This window comes from Amia ocellicauda, chromosome 19 (assembly GCF_036373705.1).
Source record: "Amia ocellicauda isolate fAmiCal2 chromosome 19, fAmiCal2.hap1, whole genome shotgun sequence".
In the NCBI taxonomy this organism is placed as follows: domain Eukaryota; kingdom Metazoa; phylum Chordata; class Actinopteri; order Amiiformes; family Amiidae; genus Amia; species Amia ocellicauda.
Genome location: NC_089868.1, coordinates 7811084 through 7830649, shown reverse-complemented (window position 1 = coordinate 7830649; position 19566 = coordinate 7811084). Strand labels below are relative to the sequence as shown.

Genomic DNA, 19566 nt, shown 5'->3' with positions numbered 1-19566 from the left:
AGCCGTCAGGACTTTGAGAAACCCACGATGGTTAATATAAATAGCGCTTGAAACACCTGTTCACCTATTTATTTCTGCCGGCTTTTAACAGGGACGGGAACATTCAATTCTGGCGGTTGTTGTATGATTAAACTATTTCATGTTTGTTTGTTTGTTTAACTGAGAATCTATAAGTGTAAATGTAATGTATCTTCTGTATTCCAATATTTTGTAGTAAAACCTTTACTGGGATTATTAAAATGTATTTATTTTTTCCGGCGATGCAGTGAGCTACATATAATATCACTTTCAGACCTGAGTTAATACCTACCTGCCCTTTAAACAGTCAGCCGCGTCAGACTTATGATGTCAACTGAGCTACAGCTGTTCAGGAAGCACAGGCCACGTCGGTGTATCGCTGGTTCCCGCAGCTCTGCGCAGATCTGCACCGCGCCACCAATGGCGTCGCTTGAATCCTGCAGAACTGCGGAAATTTGCGCTACAAGAACCTGAGCACAAGGTCTCCAGAGCGCATGCGCACCTGGAAGGGATGACAGTTAGCCTCCCTATTCGAAAAGACCGGGTGGGCCGGGAGGGTTACATCCGCAACGCTGATTGGTCGAGAGGCAGCCGCTGCTGGAGACTCATTGGCTGACGCCCGCGCCCTTGCAACTTGGAAACAGCGCCAGAATTTACATTTGACTTTTTCCCAGAAATCTCCATGTTGTGTACGACCCGACTGAGGAGTGTCCCATGTGATTAAAATGCAATTTAGTCAACAAAACCCTGCCGCGTCTCATACCGCCTTATACTACGGATTGGTGGGAAATCACACCGTGTCTTTGTCTCAGGTAAACTGTGGACCCGTTTTTTTTTTTGTTGCGGCGGGGTGCAAAAGCAACTGTGGATACCAACTGTGGTGCATAGCCTGCAGCGTCGGAGGGATGCATTAAACTGGACATCAGCGAGTAAGTTCGGCTTTCTTTTTGAGTTAATCCAATATATTATTTGTTTTTACGCGTGTTTTCGTGTGGATGCTTGTTAAAGCTCTCCTTAAATATCTAATTTTAGACCGATTCAAAGTTCATTGCGTGGGGATGTGTTAAAGAGCCCATTGATGGTAGCGTCAACCCTGCGATCTCGGAGTATCACTTATGTTATACTACACTACAGGCAGCTGCAGTTTTAAGGAAATAAAAACTTTTCCAATAAACACTGAGGTTATCTATGCAGGTTTCTGTAAAGCTCTCCAATACACCAGTGATTTATGCATTTCTTTATTTTCTAATTGTATGAGGTGGACCTTGAACAACATACAACAATGTACTCATTGTTCAATACTTACACATGCCTCGATGTGGTGGCTATTACAATGTAGTAGTAGTAGTAGTAATTGTAGTAGTAGGCTGTGTTTAATGATTTAATAAGAAACGTAATGAGTTTCTTATGACAAAACAAGTACATCAATTTGATTATATAATCTGGTAATATTCTGTCAGACAGTTCTTGGTGCATTAAACAGTGTAATGTGCCTGATTGTATACGTGTAAATTTAAAAAGATACCCCTTACACCTGGAATAATTATGATCAATTCATATAAATGTTCGGGATCTGCATTCACAGGAAAAACCCCTTGCGCATATATATATATATATATATATATACACACACACTTCAAATGATACAAAACTGTGGACGTGAATTCTTCTTGATTATTCTAGTTTCTTGATTTCAGTCAGTCATTGTGAGTTTTACTTGCTGTAAAAATTGTATGCATTTTTCAATTATTCGATTTCAATGAACCTGTATTCTCCTTTATTGTTTTATGTAGTGCTATGGGTTTGTGTAATGAGTTACTTCATAAATGAAAACGATTGAACTGTCATCTTGTTATTAATTGCAGGAAATGAGTGTTGCAGTGAATTTCAAGAAATTTCCTCCTCACATGATGGAAAGTACTTGCACAAAAACAGACAAGCAAAGGGTTAACAGGTAATACCAGCAAACGTTTTCCAATTGCACTTTATTAACAATATATCTACACACACCCCTTTGTTGAAAAAAGCGGATTGTTGTAGACTGGGATTATGACACCGATCATATACATATTCTAATGTCATTGTATGGCTTCTCTGGGTTGGCTATGACTGTTTTCACAGTTCTGATATGGAAGGCTTTTCTGAAACATTTTTCTTCAATGTAGGATTAGTTACCAACATTGGGAATCTGAGTTAAACAGCCAAAGAACTCTCAGAAGAAACGGCATAGAGCCTTAACCGTACAGTTGGATAACAGGAAACGATGTAAAAGGAAGTGTAGATTCTCCTGGGAATCCTTTGTGTCTGAACAGGAAGAGTTTGTATGGTGTAATGGAATCAATATTTTGCTTTTGTCCCAGGTCTCCTGAGAATGTTCTAACCCGACTCAGTTTTCCTAAATCCAAAATTGCACTGTGGGATCCAACACCAACTGGAGATGTTGTCAGTCTCCATCTCTCTTATTACAGGTATGTGGATTATGTGGATCAGAATAACCAGGAAATGCTATCTTTCCCAGTTTGTTTTGGAATCACTACATACATTAACAGGAACCAGTCACATTTTTCGTATCATGAGCACCAGAGCTTTGAGGCCTGTGGTAGTACAACAGTCGAATTGCCTCTCTTGTGTTTTCAGGAACCCTAGACTGCTGGTCTTGGAGAAAGCACTTCGTTTGGCTCACCGCCACGCTAGACAAAACAACAAACCCCTCTTTTCCTGTTTCTTCCTGGGTTCAGTCATAGTGGATGATGGTAAGAGTACCAAATAGCCTTCCCAAGTTTCACCTTCATATCAGACTTGTCATATTCACAAAATGAAAATAACTGAAGTTTTTTTGCTACATGCCAATGTTTTCTCTATGAAGTGCTGATTTATAATTGTTTAAATTATATAAAAAAAAATAGATCCATGAAAAATACTCCTAACCCTGCTGGGGTTTTACCATAGTGTCTTAAACCCTCTTGACCTTTCAGCAATGATTTCAGTAATGATCTTCCGCTGGTGTTTAATACTGTTAATTCTCCTCTCCCTGCTCTTCATGTGTGGTGTTGCAGATGAGGAAGGTGTTACAATTACAGTGGACCGGTTTGATCCAGGGCGAGAAGGGCAGGGCTCCCCCGGGAAGGTACCCACTGCCCTCTTGCCTGGTGACTTCTTGGTACCCTGTACAGTGAGCACCCAGGGCCCAGCTTTAGCAGACACCATTGTGCACTCTGCAGAAGACTTCCACATTGCATTCAAGGTAATGCATGGGAAGTGTAACTCTGCTCCTCAAGGTTGTTTGTGCTGTATAAGAAGCTGGTGTTTTTCAAAGGATTTGTCCTTAACAAATCTCCATCTGCTGTGATCACTTTGCCCCAGATCTGTTTAGTCTGATAAGCAAATTAAAGCATCGGTTTTAATCTGTTTTTTTACTGTAAAATAAAACCCACTAACGCATCCAGATTTATTGGATCAATGTGCAAGACTTGTAAAGTATTGTCGACCTTAATGATAGGTGTTTATTGCACATTAACATTATGAATCCCTGCCATATTGAACTCAGATTTCAATAAGGAGGTTCTTAATTTATAGTAGTTGCAAGTGCAAATATAAGCCATTAACTTGCAGTAACTTAAGCACAGAATAACAGATGTTCCCTGAAAAAAACAAAAAACTTTTAGGTGATATTCAGCGTGGCTTTCAAACTGTAAATAGGCTTTTGCTTACTGCACAAGGGTAAATTATGCCAGGTTTACTAATACCTTGTAAGTGTATATTTAAATTCTGTGAAACTGATTTTTCACTTGTTGTGTTTTACAATCCTGAAGGTTTCTGGTTTCCCTTCCAATAATTCCTTTTCCTGATAATAACTTATTTCTGTCTGTGCTTATAACTCCCATAACACCCACCTATGCATGAAGTTAATCAACACCTGTGTAAAACCTGTACCTCCACCCCTCCCCTTCACAACATGCACACCACACTGCTCATTGTGCGTTATTTCTGTCTCCAGGGAAACCTGAAGAGGCTTTACTTGCTTTTCCACAGCCGTTATTCCAGCCTGTCACCAGCAGATGGTCTAACCCAACCCTCAGTTAGCAAGAGCTTAATATTGCACACAACTTGAATTATCCTGGCCAATTATTAAAGCTACAATTTCAAATTGTTCTGTTGTTTACATCTGTTTATGATATTCATAGTTGGGGGGGGGGGTGCTTGAAACCTGTTTCCTGTCTTTATCTTATGTTACCTTTGCTGTAGGGTTTATTTCAGTGTTCACATGGTAATGAGTCCTTGGATTAATTGTTGTTTCTCTTGAATGGGTCTGGGTTAAGATGAGCCATTTATTTGTCTATGTTTGTCTACTTCTTTACCAACAGATGCTTCAACATTGCTGCTGTAGTAGAGAACCTCTGGAGTCCTCCAAACTTCTTACAATGAAAGTGCATCTGAACTGCACAGAGCACATGGACAATGTGCGCCTCAACCTTCACTGGGCCGCTGTTACACTCGCAAACACTCTGGACGCAACCCCCATCAGACCAGTGCCCGTCATTCCCACTGCTCTGGCCAGGAACTTATCCAGCCCAATGAGCCTGGCACAGGTTCAAAACACCTGCAAATATGGGTGAGGTGATTTTATTAGCCTTCTTCTTGTAGACATTGTTTGCTTTTCACTTGTCTACATTTCAATAGGAAGCACTAGCTTACTTTATCAGGTCTGTCTGCATTAAGCCTTTGACTATAATGTAGCTGTTAAAACTCTTCATTTGTTTGATTTATGTTTTGGCCTAAGTAAATGCCTGTTAACAATCCCAGCCTTTTCTCTACACACTCAGCAGGGCACTCTTATTTTGGAGCACCTGATTGTTTAGAAACTTCCGTAAAGTAATTGGTGCCTCTATTCCTTTAATCTCCACAAGGCTGCTTATCTTGGAAGATGTGTCTGTTCGTTTGCTTATCTTGTCACTGCTTTTTGTGTGCAGGTTTCTGACTATGGACCAGACGCGCAAACTGCTCCTGATACTGGAGTCTGATCCTAAAGCATACACTTTACCACTTGTAGGGATGTAAGTGAGTTTTTATTCAAATTGTATAAATGAGTAGTGCCATCAAAGCCGTTTGTGCAATTGCCTTAAAACACTTTCACACTGTGGGGAATGGCATTAGCAACTATTTCCAAGCCTAGTACGGCTCTGCCTTTGTTAAAGTTGAGACTGATCATATCTTTTGTATAACTAATTTCGTAGGGATTAAAGGATAGATATGATAGTCACTTTCGATTGACTGATTTCTTACTTTTCCTCTGTTGATGTTAAATCCACGATAAGTGTGTGTTGGTATCAGTTGTTGATTCCTGTTCTTTCCCAATTCCCCTCACAGATGGCTGAGTGGGATCACACACATTCATAGCCCCCAGGTGTGGACGTGTTGTCTGAGGTACCTGTTCAGCTCTTCACTGCATGACAGGTGAGGAAAGTGCTGAGGCCATTAAGTATTGCTATGATAGTGGTCTTCAAGGCTCTTCTTTATAGTTTTAGTTAAAAAAAAAAAATGTATTTGTATTTATACCGTCAACCATGAATAAGTCGGCAAGCTGCATGAACCATCGAGGAATGTGATCTGAGTTTTCATATCTGTACAGTTTGGGGTTGGGAATTAATCTGTTCTAGTCCTACACAGGAAAAAAAAAAAAAAAGGATTAATGCCTATATTATTATTATTTTTAACCATGTGTATTGACATGATGGAGGGAAGTGACATGGCTGCTGTTGCAGGGTGATGTCCGAGAGGGGCGCTTTCCTCGTGGTCCTGTACTCCCTGACGCACAGGGAGCCCGAGTTCTACCAGTGTCAGCTCTACAGTGGACAGAAGGAGCTGGGCTTCCAGCTACTCACAAGCACCGAGTCCATCAATCTTTATAAGGTGTGCTGTCTGTGGCTTCAGGAAAGTCATTTCGAAAGCAGAAACACTGTTCTGTGAAGTCTGACCTGAGATATAAGTTCATAAGATAGTATTTTCTTACCGTGACTGATGTGCATGATGGTAAACTAACCAAGAATAGCTTAGTAGCATTAAGTTTTGACTCAGTGTGAAATAAAAATGCATAATTGATTTGAATAAGATAAAATAACCAATAGAGTTGCATGGAGTTTGAACTGTAAAAATGTAATATCTTTGGCTATTATCTAAGAGTATGCTGCTTCTTAGGTGGGGTATACTCCGTTTTATAAGAGGTTCCTTTTAAATTGCAACAATGCTGTCAATGGAGCCCTGGGATGCGGACACAGGGAAAATGTCTGTCATTTGTCAGTTTTTAACCCTTTTTTTAATCTGTGAAGAACGTGGAGCCATCTGAGAGCCGTCCGTTACAGTTCGAGCTCAGTGCAGAAAGCCAGAACCAGGAGAGGGAGTTCTTCCAGGAGGTTGCATCACGCGTGTCCTTCTCTAGGTATGGAGGGGTCGGAGTGTCATGCTGCATCAACACACTGCGGATTACAGTCACAGTCCAGGAGTAACAACCTGTGAACAAAAGCAACACGTTAACAGCATAGCTTCATGTCATTTACAAAGTATTCATTAGCTAGTTTTAACCAAGGAAGAGATGTTAGTGTTTTTTATTTTTATTTTTTATAAACATTGCCTTCCATCTTTACACACATTACAGGTTCAAGTGAGGTAAAAGGTTCAAGTGATCCATTCTGTACATCTATTAGACTTTTGTTGAAGTATTTCTGAAAAAAGGATGAGCCATATCTGGGTTTTGGGTTGCTGCTGCATTCTTTAATTGCAGGGTAATGGAATGCTGGCCATGACTCCACAGGTGAAGGCAGATTGAATCCTGGAAAAGCTAACAACCTGCGTGTGTTCCTCCCTCAGCGCTGGTGTGAATTCTCCGCAGAACAAGCTCTCTGTCACTGACCAAGACTCAGGTGTGGAGGATGAAGATCTTTCTCCAAGACCATCCCCCAGCCCACATCCCCTCAGCCAGCAGGTAAGCCAGGGTTCAGTTGTAATGCTATTGCTGTACTGCTGATATTCATAGTGTCAAACATAGGTCATTTCCACCCCCCCTTCCCCTTGGATGTTGCTGCAAGTATTCTACCTTAAAGTACTATAAATGCAAACTGCATGTGTACCTTGTTCTTGCAACTAATAATTAAATCTAAGGTTAAATTATTGAAAGGTCTCTTTGAAATAATTGCCACTTAACTTTGTGTAGCTTTTTCAATGTTAAAATTACATAAAATGCCCATTTTATTTTGCTTTACTGCGTTGTTTACCTAGAGCTCCATTTTATAGTTAATATATAAAACGTGTTTAATATTGAATTAATCTGTTTTTGCACAGCTACGACGGATTCACCCTTCAGTTCCGGAACTCTCCCTAGTGTTTGATGGTAATTTTGTCGAAGCAAGAAAAGTGGGGCTAGAGGCTCCTGCAAACAATCCACCCCCCACTACAGCCCCCCATTTTGCAAAAGGTGCTTTTCCACCACCGCCCCACAGTGCTCATCCAGGGGCAAAACTGCCCAGCCAGGGCCCCTTCGCAGGCCCTCCTGCCATCAGGAGGCCACTCACTCCTGCGATCCTGACAGAAAAGGGCTGCAAAGGGCGACTCAGTCCTGGACAGCATTTGCCTACCAGCCGGAAAGGAGGCCCTCCCGCCATAAAGAGCTCGGGGTCTTCTGCTTCATCCACATCCTCCTCTTCCTCCTCTTCTACCCCAAGGAGTGGACCATCTCCCAACAGCTCCATTCTCCAGCTCAGATCTCAGCCGCCCATCTCCACCTCTAAGAGGGGCATTTCTCCTGTGGCCAGAATGGGGCAGCCCAGTACCCACAGACCACCCTCTCCTGCCCAGCCCCCTGGCTGTCGTGGCCTTAAGCACAGTGCTAGTGTCCCCCACCTACATGTCCAGGCGGCCAACTTTCACACTCCGTATCCTGGCCCCAACCCTGGCAGCGGCTGCAGTTGTCGACCCCAACATGGTAGTGGTCCTTACTATCGGTCAAACTCATGGCAAGGTCAGCCCAGTGCTGTGCCCGCAAGTCCCGGTCCCTGCTGCCCCTCTGACAGCACTGGAGACTGCAGTTTCCCTCCTTTCACGCAAGGTGTCGGCCGCCATTCCCTGGGGCAGTGTGGCCCGGTCTACATGACCAGCAGTCCTGTAGACCAGCCAAACCACGGGACCTGCCCCCCTGTACAGGAACCCAGTGTTGTGGCATTGCCCGCAGGACAGAAGACCAGTCCCTGTAAAGGGCACTGCTGCCTGGCCCAGTCCAGCTACAGGGCTGTGCCCACTTCCTGCCCTCCTCTGGACAATGCCGTGGGGCTGTTGCCAGCTGATGCTTACAGGATTCTGGTGGAGCAGGATCGGCAGCTGAAACTAATGCATGCTCAGGTTTGTTTTTTGTGTTTTGTGTGGCTCATTGGCAGTGGTACAGGGAGAAAAGTATTTGCAGCTTAAAAGGGGGAGGTATGAATATTCAACTCTCTTGTGTTTGTTAAATATTTATTTATTGCTGTCTGCCCTTCCCAAGCCTCTGTTAAGCTTGTTTCTCCCCACTTGAATTCAGGAAAATGGGATTTTATAGAACAGGCTCTTGAGAGGCTTCAGTTAATCGTTTTCTGTGCTATCTGTCTTCACCAAGTCTGTTTTATTCACTTCTCAGATTCAGAAGCTGCTGGAGGCCCAGAGCAATCACCAGTGCTCCTCTAAAGGGCCCTGCACACACACTCCTCCACAGCAATCCGAGACGCAGGTGGAGGTGGTGGCCACAGAGACTCAGATGGGCCCTGGTGTGCAGTTGAGGAAGAGTGTCAGCATTGCAGTGAGCACAGGTATGTAAACTAACCCCCAGCCCCAGTCCTCTTCTCACACCTGTCATTCTGTCAGCTCATGGCAGTTTCCACACATGGCTCTCCATTCCGCCATTCTTTGGCCTCAGTGTTGCAGTCTTGACTAGATGATCCCTTACCTACAGTTCCTGCCAATGGTTTGTTTTTAGGTGCTAGCTTGTTCTGGAGCCCATCTTCAGAGCAGGAGGAAGCCCAGGTGACTGAATGTCAGACCCCCTCTGTGTCCGCTGTCTCCACCTCCACAGAAGAGGACAGTGTTGCCTCCTCCCTCAGGCCTGTGGTCGCCCCCAGCTACTCTGAGAGCACGGCACACAAAGACACCTTGTCCTCAGACACGCACAGGTGAGCCTGACTATTTCTCCTTTATTTCAGAGACCAGCACAAGGCTTTGGTTTTGCTGATTTTTTAGCACCATAGATAACTTTTCTGGAAGTAGTATTTTGGCAGTAAACAACTGACAAAATGCAGCCATTCACAATGTGTTTAATTGGATGTAGTAATATTCCTGGGCTGTAAAGCTTTTAATATATACATGTAAAGGTTTTAAAGAGGATGGTGGGGTATTATGTTTTTATTTTTAATTTGATTTCATAGCCAAAGAGAGACTAGAAAGGTTTGTTTTTGTTTTATTTATTATTGTTTGTTATATAGTTCACCTCCAAGAGCCCGGCCTCAGACATTATTTCAAAGCCCCGTGCTTGAGGAGGGCGGTGCTAGTCAACACCATCTGGAAATAACTGAGCAGGACAGTTGCCTGCAGATCAATAGTGTGCAAGATGAACAGAAGTTTTATCAAGATTTATTGGTAAGTTTCATTCATTCATTCATTCATTCATTCATTCATTTATTGTTTAGTATACCTTTTCAATTCTAGTCTGTGAACAAATAGGCCTGAGGAGATATAAGTTTGCTTGTGTTTAAATGTATATAATATTAAATTAAAGTCCTTTGCCTAGGTTTTTCACTGCCTCTATAAATAATATTAAGTAATTTACAAGAGGCATTGTTTTATAAACACTGACATACAAAGCTATGATCAGGGTGAAAAATCCTTGGCTTGTATGTCCACACACACAATTAACAATTGTGACTTGAAAGCATTCGGTTCATACCTCAAAATGTATTCATGCAACAGATGTTTTCTCAAGTGATTTAACCCCAAACAATCAAAAGAAGTGATCACATGGCTGGCACTATTTATTTTTTCCCCTACCACTTGCTACATGCTCTGTACTTGGTGCTGCAGGTCATTCCCACTCTTATATTCAAGTGCAAACAGTGCCACAGCTCTCCTAATGCACAGCTCTGTTCCATCAAGGGCCAGGTGAACAGCCGTCTGGAAGCCTCTGTCCCCGAAGCTGAGCCGGAGCGAGAGAGACAGGCTGCCCTTCCAGACTCACTGCCCCCGAAGTCCCCCCCTGCATCTCGTGACACCAACCGAAGGAAGCCTTCGGGCAGCAAGCAACTTCCATGGCAGGATGACGTCCTCCGGGCCACTCTCAGACAGCTGCAGCAGCTGGGGGTCACAGTGGACCTCGGCTCCCTCGCAGGCAAGGCCACCAAGACCACGGTGGAGAGCGCCAGGTAATCGCCCTTTTATGCTTGCCTCAGCTCGATGAACCTCATTCGTTTGGGTACGGGCTTCCTCTACCAATCCCTCACTTTAAAGTGCTGACTTACATCACTGGGTATAAGAAATTGTTCCAATTGAACTCTTAGACTCTTATGTTTCTTTCTTAATTTTTTTACATTTGACTTTTGACCTTATTTGCCAACCTCTGTGTGTGAGATAATAAGCTGAACTACAACACATAGCTTGGTGAAAAACCTAAGGAAGGGAGGCAGGGGGATAGCAAATGGGTGTGCATTTATTCTTTCTTAACAGAAATCGGATTATACTGGTTTTATGGATTGCACCAGAGAATACTGTTGTATATTTTGTTATCGCTGCCCTTTATAAATCCTGTTTTAGAATTTGTCACAAATCTGGCATATGCTTTAGCACAGTATCAAATCTCAGTACTCTACATTACTTACAGAGTGTAAAGCCTAAGGCAATTCTTATGTATGTTGCTGTCACCGGGACTTCACCGAGCGATGCTTGTGTTGCTGCTGAATAGAAATGCAAATGATTAAGCATAAGCAGGATCTAACTTACTCCTAGTAAGGGTTGCAGCCTTAACTTATGCTTCTCTCTCTTCCCAGCACACTGGCCTGCATAAACCCAGAGGCGGTCATCCCAAGACTCAGTTACATGTCCTTCAGCAATGTGGGAGCCAGTGGCCTCTGCCCCAGTGGCCCAGACTTGAGCTTGGAGGCCAATGCCATTGCCCTGAAGTACCTGAGCGACTCCCAGTTGACTCAGCTGTCAGTGAGGAGAGGAGACGGTCCGCTGCCTGCTGCCCTCCTGCAGCCCAGCCACGCTGAGAGGAGCATGGTGGGACTCAGTGTCATGTCGCCCAACAACATGTCAATCGCCACCAGGAAATACATGAAGAGGTATGGACTCATCGAGGCAGGGGACAGTAGTGAAGAGGAGGAGGACAAGGTGGAGGAGGAAGGGAGGCAGTGGGATAGAAAACCCATGGTAGAGGACAATGAGTTTATCTTGCCCGTACTGGGAAGGCTGAGCTTCAGGGCTGAGAACCTGGAGAGCACAGCTGATGCCCAGATCAGACTTACTGCCTCAGGACCGACTGGGGAGGGAAGTGGGGGTCAGGTTCTTAAGAACATCACCAACGAGGTACATCCCCCCCAGACTCTGAACCAGGACTCCCAGAGCCAGCTGCTCAGGGAACTCCGACCCAAAATGAAGCTCTTGGCTGATCAGGCTTCCCAGAACCGCGAGAAGGAGAATGGCATTCAGCTCTTTCCCGAGAAACTGCACCCGGCTTTGTCCGAAATGTTGAGGCCCAGCACCCAAGAATCTGTGGGGAATTTCTTGGATGTGAGTCGGTTACGCCAGCTCCCCAAACTGTTTTAAAAAGGACAAAGACATCTCTCTCCCATAGGAACTGAGTGTGGCATCTGTGTGCAATGACAATAACAAAGTTTTCTTATCTTGGGTTAACTCCAAATATTTTTATAACTTTCTTTTGCTTTAAGGTTCCGAAGTATTGCACCTGATTTTATTTGTGACTGCGCAGAGAACATCAATGCAGTTTTTATTCAGGATACAGTGCACAAGACATAAAAACTTAAAATCTCTGATCTACAGGGCTTCATTAATTCAGTACCTCATTTTATAGGTCTGTGTAAGATCTCCCTGGGTGTTTACTATGGACAGTGATTAGTTAGACAACATAAATATATTTGTGTTGTCTAAGGCCACAAGAGTAGTTGGAACCTGTTATGGACTTGCATCATATTTTTTAATACAGTTCTAGATTTAAAAAACTTATAGCCCAGATAAACAGGCTCCGATCACATTTTCACCAAAAACAAATCTACTCACAGCTGTATTCTGTGTAGTCCCTATTTGTATCACCTGGTTACTTCATACTAAGGCTATTTTATGCTTTGCAGGCTGCTGGACTCTCTATGACACTTAATAGAATAAGAGAGAGCTTTACCCTGTGATATATATATTTTTTTAAGAATGTAGAGAAATCAGACAATCAAAACATGATTCGTCAGAGGAAAGCCAATGTTTTCAGTGAAGGTTATATGGTCACAATTGTAGTCTTCCAACACTTTTAATACCCACTGTGTGCCTTAATGTCTAGGGTGTGGTGTGCATTTCGATTGTTTGTGTGCTATCTGTGTCAATTTTCCACTGTGCTGCAGTAGGTGAAGCAGTCAGGTAGTCGCATGTTTTAGTAGTCATTCAGTTATCCTAGCTGTGATCCTAACACCCTGATCTGACAGGAAGTATTTCCACTGAGATTAATTCACATGTGCACAGTTTAAATATTATTTAAAATATGGTTTTAACCCATGACCTCAAACATTCCTTGCACAACCCCCAAGGCATTGTATGCAAAGTGGTTCTCTTGTTTCAGATATGTTGTAATTTAACATGACTCATCAGGCAAGCCCAGTAAACGATCTTGACAACGGTAACTAATCTACAGAAACAATCCTCTTCTGCTTCATCTCTCTGTTCATTCCTCTGCATCTGGTTGTTTTGAACAAAATCAGTGTTATTGATTTAAATTGTATATATTTAATTTATAAAAAGCTGAATTTATTTAAATGACAATGAATGTGTGCAAAGATTAACCTGGATTGGTTTTGGGGGTTTGTCACAGATTTATTGGACATTTTTATTTTTTATATATATTTGTTTTTTTTATAATAAAGATCTTTGATTTTATCTGTACTTGACATGTTTCATATGAAAAATCTGATGGTATATACAATGGTAAATAATTGACTTTATAAAATAGGATTACATAACTGGAAAGTGTTTTTTACTTAAAGCAAACTGAAGTAGACTGATGGGTAAAACTCAAACTGGTTTATTGAGCTTAACAATAAATAAAGATGGCACCTGTTCAGAACTTTAATTGAAACCACAAATCAAGTCCAGTACTATACTTTAGAGCTATTTCATAAAATGCAATTAAGAACACTTGTAAAAATGCTTTAAATAAATAAAGGTACTGGAAACTACAGTGAGGGGAAAAAAGTATTTGATCACCTGCTGATTTTGTACGTTTGCCCACTGACAAAGAAATGATCAGTCTATAATTTTAATGGTAGGTGTATTTTAACAGTGAGAGACAGAATAACAACAAACAAAATTCAGAAAAACGCATTTCAAAAAAGTTATAAATTGATTTGCATGCTATTGAGGGAAATAAGTATTTGATCCCCTATCAATCAGCAAGATTTCTGGCTCCCAGGTGTGTTTTATACAGGTAACGAGCTGAGATTAGGAGCACTCTCTTAAAAGGGAGTGCTCCTAATCTCAGCTCGTTACCTGTATAAAAGACACCTGTCCACAGAAGCAATCAATCAATCAGATTCCAAACACTCTTCCATGGCCAAGACCAAAGAGCTGTCCAAGGATGTCAGGGACAAGACTGTAGACCTACACAAGGCTGGAATGTGCTACAAGACCATCGCCAAGCAGCTTGGTGAGAAGGTGACAACAGTTGGTGTGATTATTCGCAAATGGAAGAAACACAAAATAACTGTCAGTCTCCCTCGGTCTGGGGCTCCATGCAAGATCTCACCTTGTGGAGTTTCAATGATCATGAGAACAGTGAGGAATCAGCCCAGAACTACATGGGAGGATCTTGTTAATAATCTCAAGGCAGCTGGGACCATAGTCACCAAGAAAACAGTTGGTAACACACTACGCCATGAAGGACTGAAATCCTGCAGCGCCCGCAAGGTCCCCCTGCTCAAGAAAGCACATGTACAGGCCCGTCTGAAGTTTGCCGATGAACATCTGAATGATTCAGAGGAGAACTGGGTGAAAGTGTTGTGCTCAGATGAGACCAAAATTGAGCTCTTTGGCATCAACTCAACTCGCCATGTTTGAAGGAGGAGGAATGCTGCCTATGACCTCAAGAACACCATCCCCACTGTCAAACATGGAGGTGGAAACATTATGCTTTAGGGGTGTTTTTCTGCTAAGGGGACAGGACAACTGCACCGCATCAAAGGGACGATGGATGGGGCCATGTACCGTCAAATCTTGGGTGAGAACCTCCTTCCCTCAGCCGGGGCATTGAAAATGGGTCGTGGATGGGTATTCCAGCATGACAATGACCCAAAACACACAGCCAAGGCAACAAAGGAGTGGCTCAAGAAGAAGCACATTAAGGTCCTGGAGTGGCCTTGCCAGTCTCCAGACCTTAATCCCATAGAAAATCTGTGGAGGGAGCTGAAGGTTCGAGTTGCCAAACGTCAGCCTCGAAACCTTAATGACTTGGAGAGGTTCTGCAAAGAGGAGTGGGACAAAATCCCTCCTGAGATGTGTGCAAACCTGGTGGCCAACTACAAGAAACGTCTGACCTCTGTGATTGCCAACAAAGGTTTTGTCACCAAGTACTAAGTTGAAGGTGTCAAATACTTATTTCCCTCATTAACATGCAATTCAATTTATAACTTTTTTGTTTTTCTGGATTTTTTTGTTGTTATTCTGTCTCTCACTGTTAAAATACACCTACCATTAAAATTATAGACTGATCATTTCTTTGTTCGTGGCCAAACATACAAAATCAGCAGGGGATCAAATAGTTTTTCCCCTCACTGTAAGCCTTTAAATAACTACATTCCACAGTATTTATTTCAAAATAAGAGTCAATGAATCTGGTCTTTACCCAGAAAACTATTGCAATACAAGTTTTCCTAAACGTTACATACATTAGGAAATATTTCCAACCCTGCTCCATTTCATTTATTTACAGAATTTTAAATTAAAATATCCTTTGTTTTATTATGCTAGAATGTGCTGTAGCAGTTCCAGCAGCCAGTATCACCTCACTTGATCCCACTGAACCCAGTTGATCACATTACAGACCATGTTTGACCCAAGAATGCAAGTGCCACTGCAGTAATTTTCAAGCTTTCCAGATTATTTGTGCTTCAGCAGCCTACTTAAAAAAATAAGTAGTCTTCAGATTTTTACATCATCAATACAGAGAAAGATTACTTACTCCAAGCAAACATAAGGTAAAATATGCAGCTTTCCTTCACTTTGGTAAGGTTCTAATGAAATGCACTGGGCCCAGTTATACCAGTTGCCTTTGTTGTCATAACAGCCATTAACCCCTGGCCAGTACCGATTGTGCATTGCATCCAGATCTTCTGCGGACGCCTCTTGGTGGATCCCCGATAAACGGGAGCTGGGCTCTGTTGGCAGGACAACCCAAGGCTGATGTGCCTTGGAAGTGGAGGAGTCCTGTGGAACAATATCCTGGAGTTGTTCAATGTATTCCTGAGTCTCCAGTCTTGAAATGGACAGTCTCTCACACTGGCTACTAAAATACTTCTGAATGATTTTGTTCTTGGCTAGCTCTTTCCAGTCAGCTTTGTTCACGCTGTCCCAGATTTGGAGGTTCCTCTCCTTGAGCTCAGCAATGCTGTCAGTGCCCTGTAGGGGCAATGAAGCAGGCTCAGCCCTCGGACACACAGACTTCTTGGGTGTGGCCAGCACAATTTGTCCCGTCAGCGCATCGTACGTTATTCGTCGTTCCTTGATCTTCCCAGGCCCTGGGTCCAGCTGCTGGCTTAAAAGATGGGAGCTGCAGTCTTTACGGCCTTTACTGCCCTTCTTCCTACCCCTTTTCGGTTTGCTTTTTAGTTCAGACTTTCCTTCCTCTACAGAGCCAGACCGTGAGAGCGCTGGGGACTTTGATTGGGTTGTAGGTGGGCTAGCAGAGCTGTGAATCTCTGTAGGGAACGCACACACCCTCTGTTGCCCTACAGTACTGATCTGAGGAGAGCTAGCTGCTGGGTTGTGGGAAACGGGCAATGCTGGTAAAGGCAGGCTGTGTGTTGGGGAGTAGTCCAACATGGTTGTGGTGGGGCTGTGGGGAGGGGTGCTGCAGCTGGCAGGGGAAATGGTCTCTAAGCTGCCTGGCTCGTGATAAACCTTTGCTTGTGATTGAGGTTTCTCCCGGCGAGGAATTGAGAAACCCGAACTGGGGCTTCTCTGTCCATCCCTTTGCAGAGGTACTTCTCGGACAAAATGCCTGTAGCTCGAAAGGCCGGTGGACTTGGGGGTGGGACTAGGAATGACATCCAGGCTTCCTGCTCCCGTTTCCTCCACTTTCACACAGGCATGGTGTGACACGAGGGGTGTCTCGGCTACCGAAGGTGGAACATTGCGATTGTCCGAGTCCACAGGCCTGCTCAGAAGGGCTTCAGCAAGGCTTTTTGAAAATGCTTCCTTCCCTCTTAAAACTGTTTTGTCCCATAGCTTCTGGGAAGAGTCCTTTTTCCCAGCTGGTGCAGGTTCCTGCTCAGTCAGGGCTATCTCACGCCAGCTTTTGACCAGCTTCTTTGCTCTTCTCGATAGTTCTTGGTTTAGGGTCTTCTTCCTCAAGTTGTTGATGTATTTTCCCAGCCTGGTCTCCTGTTTGAAAAAAGATGTGATGCAAATTGATACTTTATAAAATCATGAAAAAAATTAAATAAATGCTATGGCACTATTTTCCAGCTGCTTAATGATACAAGATCAGGCTGGTACTATAGTTGGTCCTTGTACATTCAGGTTTGCTTTCTTTTTATTTCCATTCTAAATGCCAGATTTTTTAAACAACTAATTAAGTTATTTCCACAAAACAAAGCACATATACTGGAAGGTGAAACTTCAAATGTACTGGCTTGCTTTCTGAGTGGTTCAATAGATGTTTTATTATTATTATTAAAGTTTATCAACATTGATAAAGGAATAAAATGTTGGTAGAGGAAAGCCACAGCCTCACAAACACACCTCGAGGGCCTCTTTGGTGATTGGGTAATCCTCCAGCACTGATATAACTTCTAGCACCCTCTCCATGTTGATCACCTAAATGAAAGATCTTGTTATTATAAGCAGAATGCACTGGAAAGTGTTTGGTCAATCCAACAGCCCCTACTTAGAACAAACAATTGAAATCAAATTAGACCCCAGTTTGAAGTCTCTAGTTACCAGTTTGCATAAAAACATTGTGTGATTCTTTCTACATAATTTACCAAAGTTTAATAATTTTATCCCAGCTCGTCTGTGACCTCCTTCTTTACATAATTTATTAATTGACCAATTGATTTTATAATCTGCCACTTCTCTGTATTGATCTGTATTGACTAATTTAACTGTTCCATTAAGACACCCTCAACATCCCTCTCTTCAATTCATTTTTCAGCTCTTCTATTTTAATCTTTATATTTTCTACAATGAGTGTGTATAATAAAAATACTGAAATGTGAGCCTTGCAAAACAGAGAAGAAAAACAGCCATATATAAATTGTTTAAAAATAAAATAAAACCGGTGTCTGCAACACAAATGTATAATTCAGGGGGTTGGGTTAACTTAAAATAGTCAATTAGCAGAGTTCTACAATTGAGCCTACACTTCCAGTTTCACCCTTTAAATAAACGGATAGGCCTGCATTTCTATGGCTACTAATGTCCCATATGTTAGTTGCACAATGTTGTCCCAGAATGCAGTGTTGCAAACATGATCAATTAGAGATAGTTACAGAACACAAACTACTACAATTGTATGCATGTGTATTGATAAAGAAATGTCCCATTAGATGCTATTAGTGACAAATATCTGTCTTGCTAAATCCCACCTTCAGCTAAGAAAGAGCGGTAGATTAAGTTGATTTCAAAGTGATAACATACCCAACTTTTACACATAATGTGACACAATGATTCAATTTCACAACAAATGCAAATGTATTTTAGCCAACCACAGGCAGTACCCCAGCTAACACACAACGTTGCCACAGCGTTGTGACAACGTACATTAGCAGGGAAGCCATCAAAGAAAATTGAATTTGCTAATCCTACTAAAAATAAGTTAGTTATGATCAGCAAGAAAGGTCAACTAATGTGATCCTTGGCATGTTAAATGTCGGCTTAGATTAATACTTTTATTTATTTATTTCAATAGTATTTTTGAATTCGCTTCCTCGACACATGGAGGTAAGCGTATCACAACGTGTTTCCTAGGTCTGAAATAATTGAGTTTGTATAAGTAGTTGCATCACGTAAGATTACCCTTCAGAAAATAATGTGTGATTCAACATTATTTGAATATCAGCAGGTAAAGCATCGCGTAACTTAAATTGGAAATACATTATTTTAATATTCAGAAACCCCCAGTGAGCTTACATTTGCATCCCGGTCTATGGACTGAAGTAGTAGATCCTTCATCTGCTGGGGAGAAGAGCAGTCTCTCGTCAACATGGCCATCTAACTCGGTCTTAAACCTGAAGACAGAAATAAACTTGGGGGAAAAAAATAAAGCGCAACTTGCCGTCACCCATGAAATTGTCTCTTCAGTCCACTGTTACAGTTTCATAAACAACTTCCGTACCGCCGCAGCCACGCCCATAACCCCCCCGTACGTACGCGCCGTCATCTGCCTCCCAGGGCCGGTCCAGTAAGGCCAAGAGCTACGGGCACATTCTCGCAGCGCAGATTCCCGCAGTTCTGCGCAGATTTGTAGAATCCCGCCGATCCCATTGGTGGAGCCGCGCAGATCTGCTGACATCTGCGCTACACGAACACGACCAACGACGAAGGGTAGACTCGATAGTTCGAATGTTATTCATTATTTAAAACATTCTCAAATTGAATTTAAAGTTAACGTCTACATATGAAATAATGACCGAAATGCACTGTCTTACATTGTACAGTAACCTGTTTCTTACATTTCTTAAACCACCTGCCTAATATTGTGTAGGTCCCCCTTTTTCCGCCAAAACAGCCCTGACCCGTCGTGGCATGGACTCCACTAGACCTCTGAAGGTGTGCTGTGGTATCTGACACCAAGACGTTAGCAGCAGATCCTTTAAGTCCTGAAAGTTGCGAGGTGGGGCCTCCATGGATCGGACTTGTTTGTCCAGCACATCCCACAGATGCTCGATTGGATTGAGATCTGGGGAATTTGGAGGCCAAGTCAACACCTTGATCTTGTGATTCATCAGACCAGGCCAACTTCTTCCATTGCTCCGTGGTCCAGTTCTGATGCTCATGTGCCCATTGTAGGTTCTTTCGGCAGTGGACAGGGGTCAGCATGGGCACCCTGAC

General features: G+C 42.8%; 2 protein-coding genes across 2 annotated transcripts; one reads left to right on the top strand and one right to left on the bottom strand.

Moving 5' to 3' along the window:
* Positions 1-695: 695 nt before the first annotated feature.
* On the top strand, positions 696-13179 carry stil (STIL centriolar assembly protein). Its single transcript, XM_066691864.1, has 17 exons — positions 696-947; positions 1884-1972; positions 2379-2486; positions 2656-2771; positions 3075-3262; positions 4383-4630; positions 4989-5072; positions 5386-5472; positions 5781-5928; positions 6345-6454; positions 6883-6997; positions 7354-8406; positions 8678-8846; positions 9014-9206; positions 9516-9669; positions 10183-10448; positions 11070-13179. The coding sequence occupies exons 2-17, from the start codon at positions 1887-1889 to the stop codon at positions 11845-11847; spliced, it is 3903 nt and encodes a 1300-aa protein (XP_066547961.1). The 5' UTR covers positions 696-947; positions 1884-1886; the 3' UTR covers positions 11848-13179.
* Positions 13180-13308: 129 nt separating this feature from the next.
* LOC136714385 (mediator of RNA polymerase II transcription subunit 26) lies at positions 13309-18849 on the bottom strand. Its single transcript, XM_066691865.1, has 3 exons — positions 18646-18849; positions 17257-17331; positions 13309-16896 (listed from the first exon to the last, which is right to left on the bottom strand). The coding sequence occupies exons 1-3, from the start codon at positions 18724-18726 to the stop codon at positions 15472-15474; spliced, it is 1581 nt and encodes a 526-aa protein (XP_066547962.1). The 5' UTR covers positions 18727-18849; the 3' UTR covers positions 13309-15471.
* Positions 18850-19566: the final 717 nt, after the last annotated feature.

Bases quoted from the DNA above. Each gene is read 5' to 3' on its own strand.
- stil (XM_066691864.1), top strand. From the start codon at position 1,887: ATGAGTGTTGCAGTGAATTTCAAGAAATTTCCTCCTCACATGATGGAA. The intron at 3,263-4,382 runs GTAATGCATGGG...CTTTACCAACAG, and splicing joins ACTTCCACATTGCATTCAAG to ATGCTTCAACATTGCTGCTG. The intron at 5,473-5,780 runs GTGAGGAAAGTG...CTGCTGTTGCAG, and splicing joins AGCTCTTCACTGCATGACAG to GGTGATGTCCGAGAGGGGCG.
- LOC136714385 (XM_066691865.1), bottom strand. From the start codon at position 18,726: ATGGCCATGTTGACGAGAGACTGCTCTTCTCCCCAGCAGATGAAGGAT. The intron at 17,332-18,645 runs GTAAGCTCACTG...TCTTTCATTTAG, and splicing joins CCATAGACCGGGATGCAAAT to GTGATCAACATGGAGAGGGT. The intron at 16,897-17,256 runs GTGTGTTTGTGA...TTTTTCAAACAG, and splicing joins TCACCAAAGAGGCCCTCGAG to GAGACCAGGCTGGGAAAATA.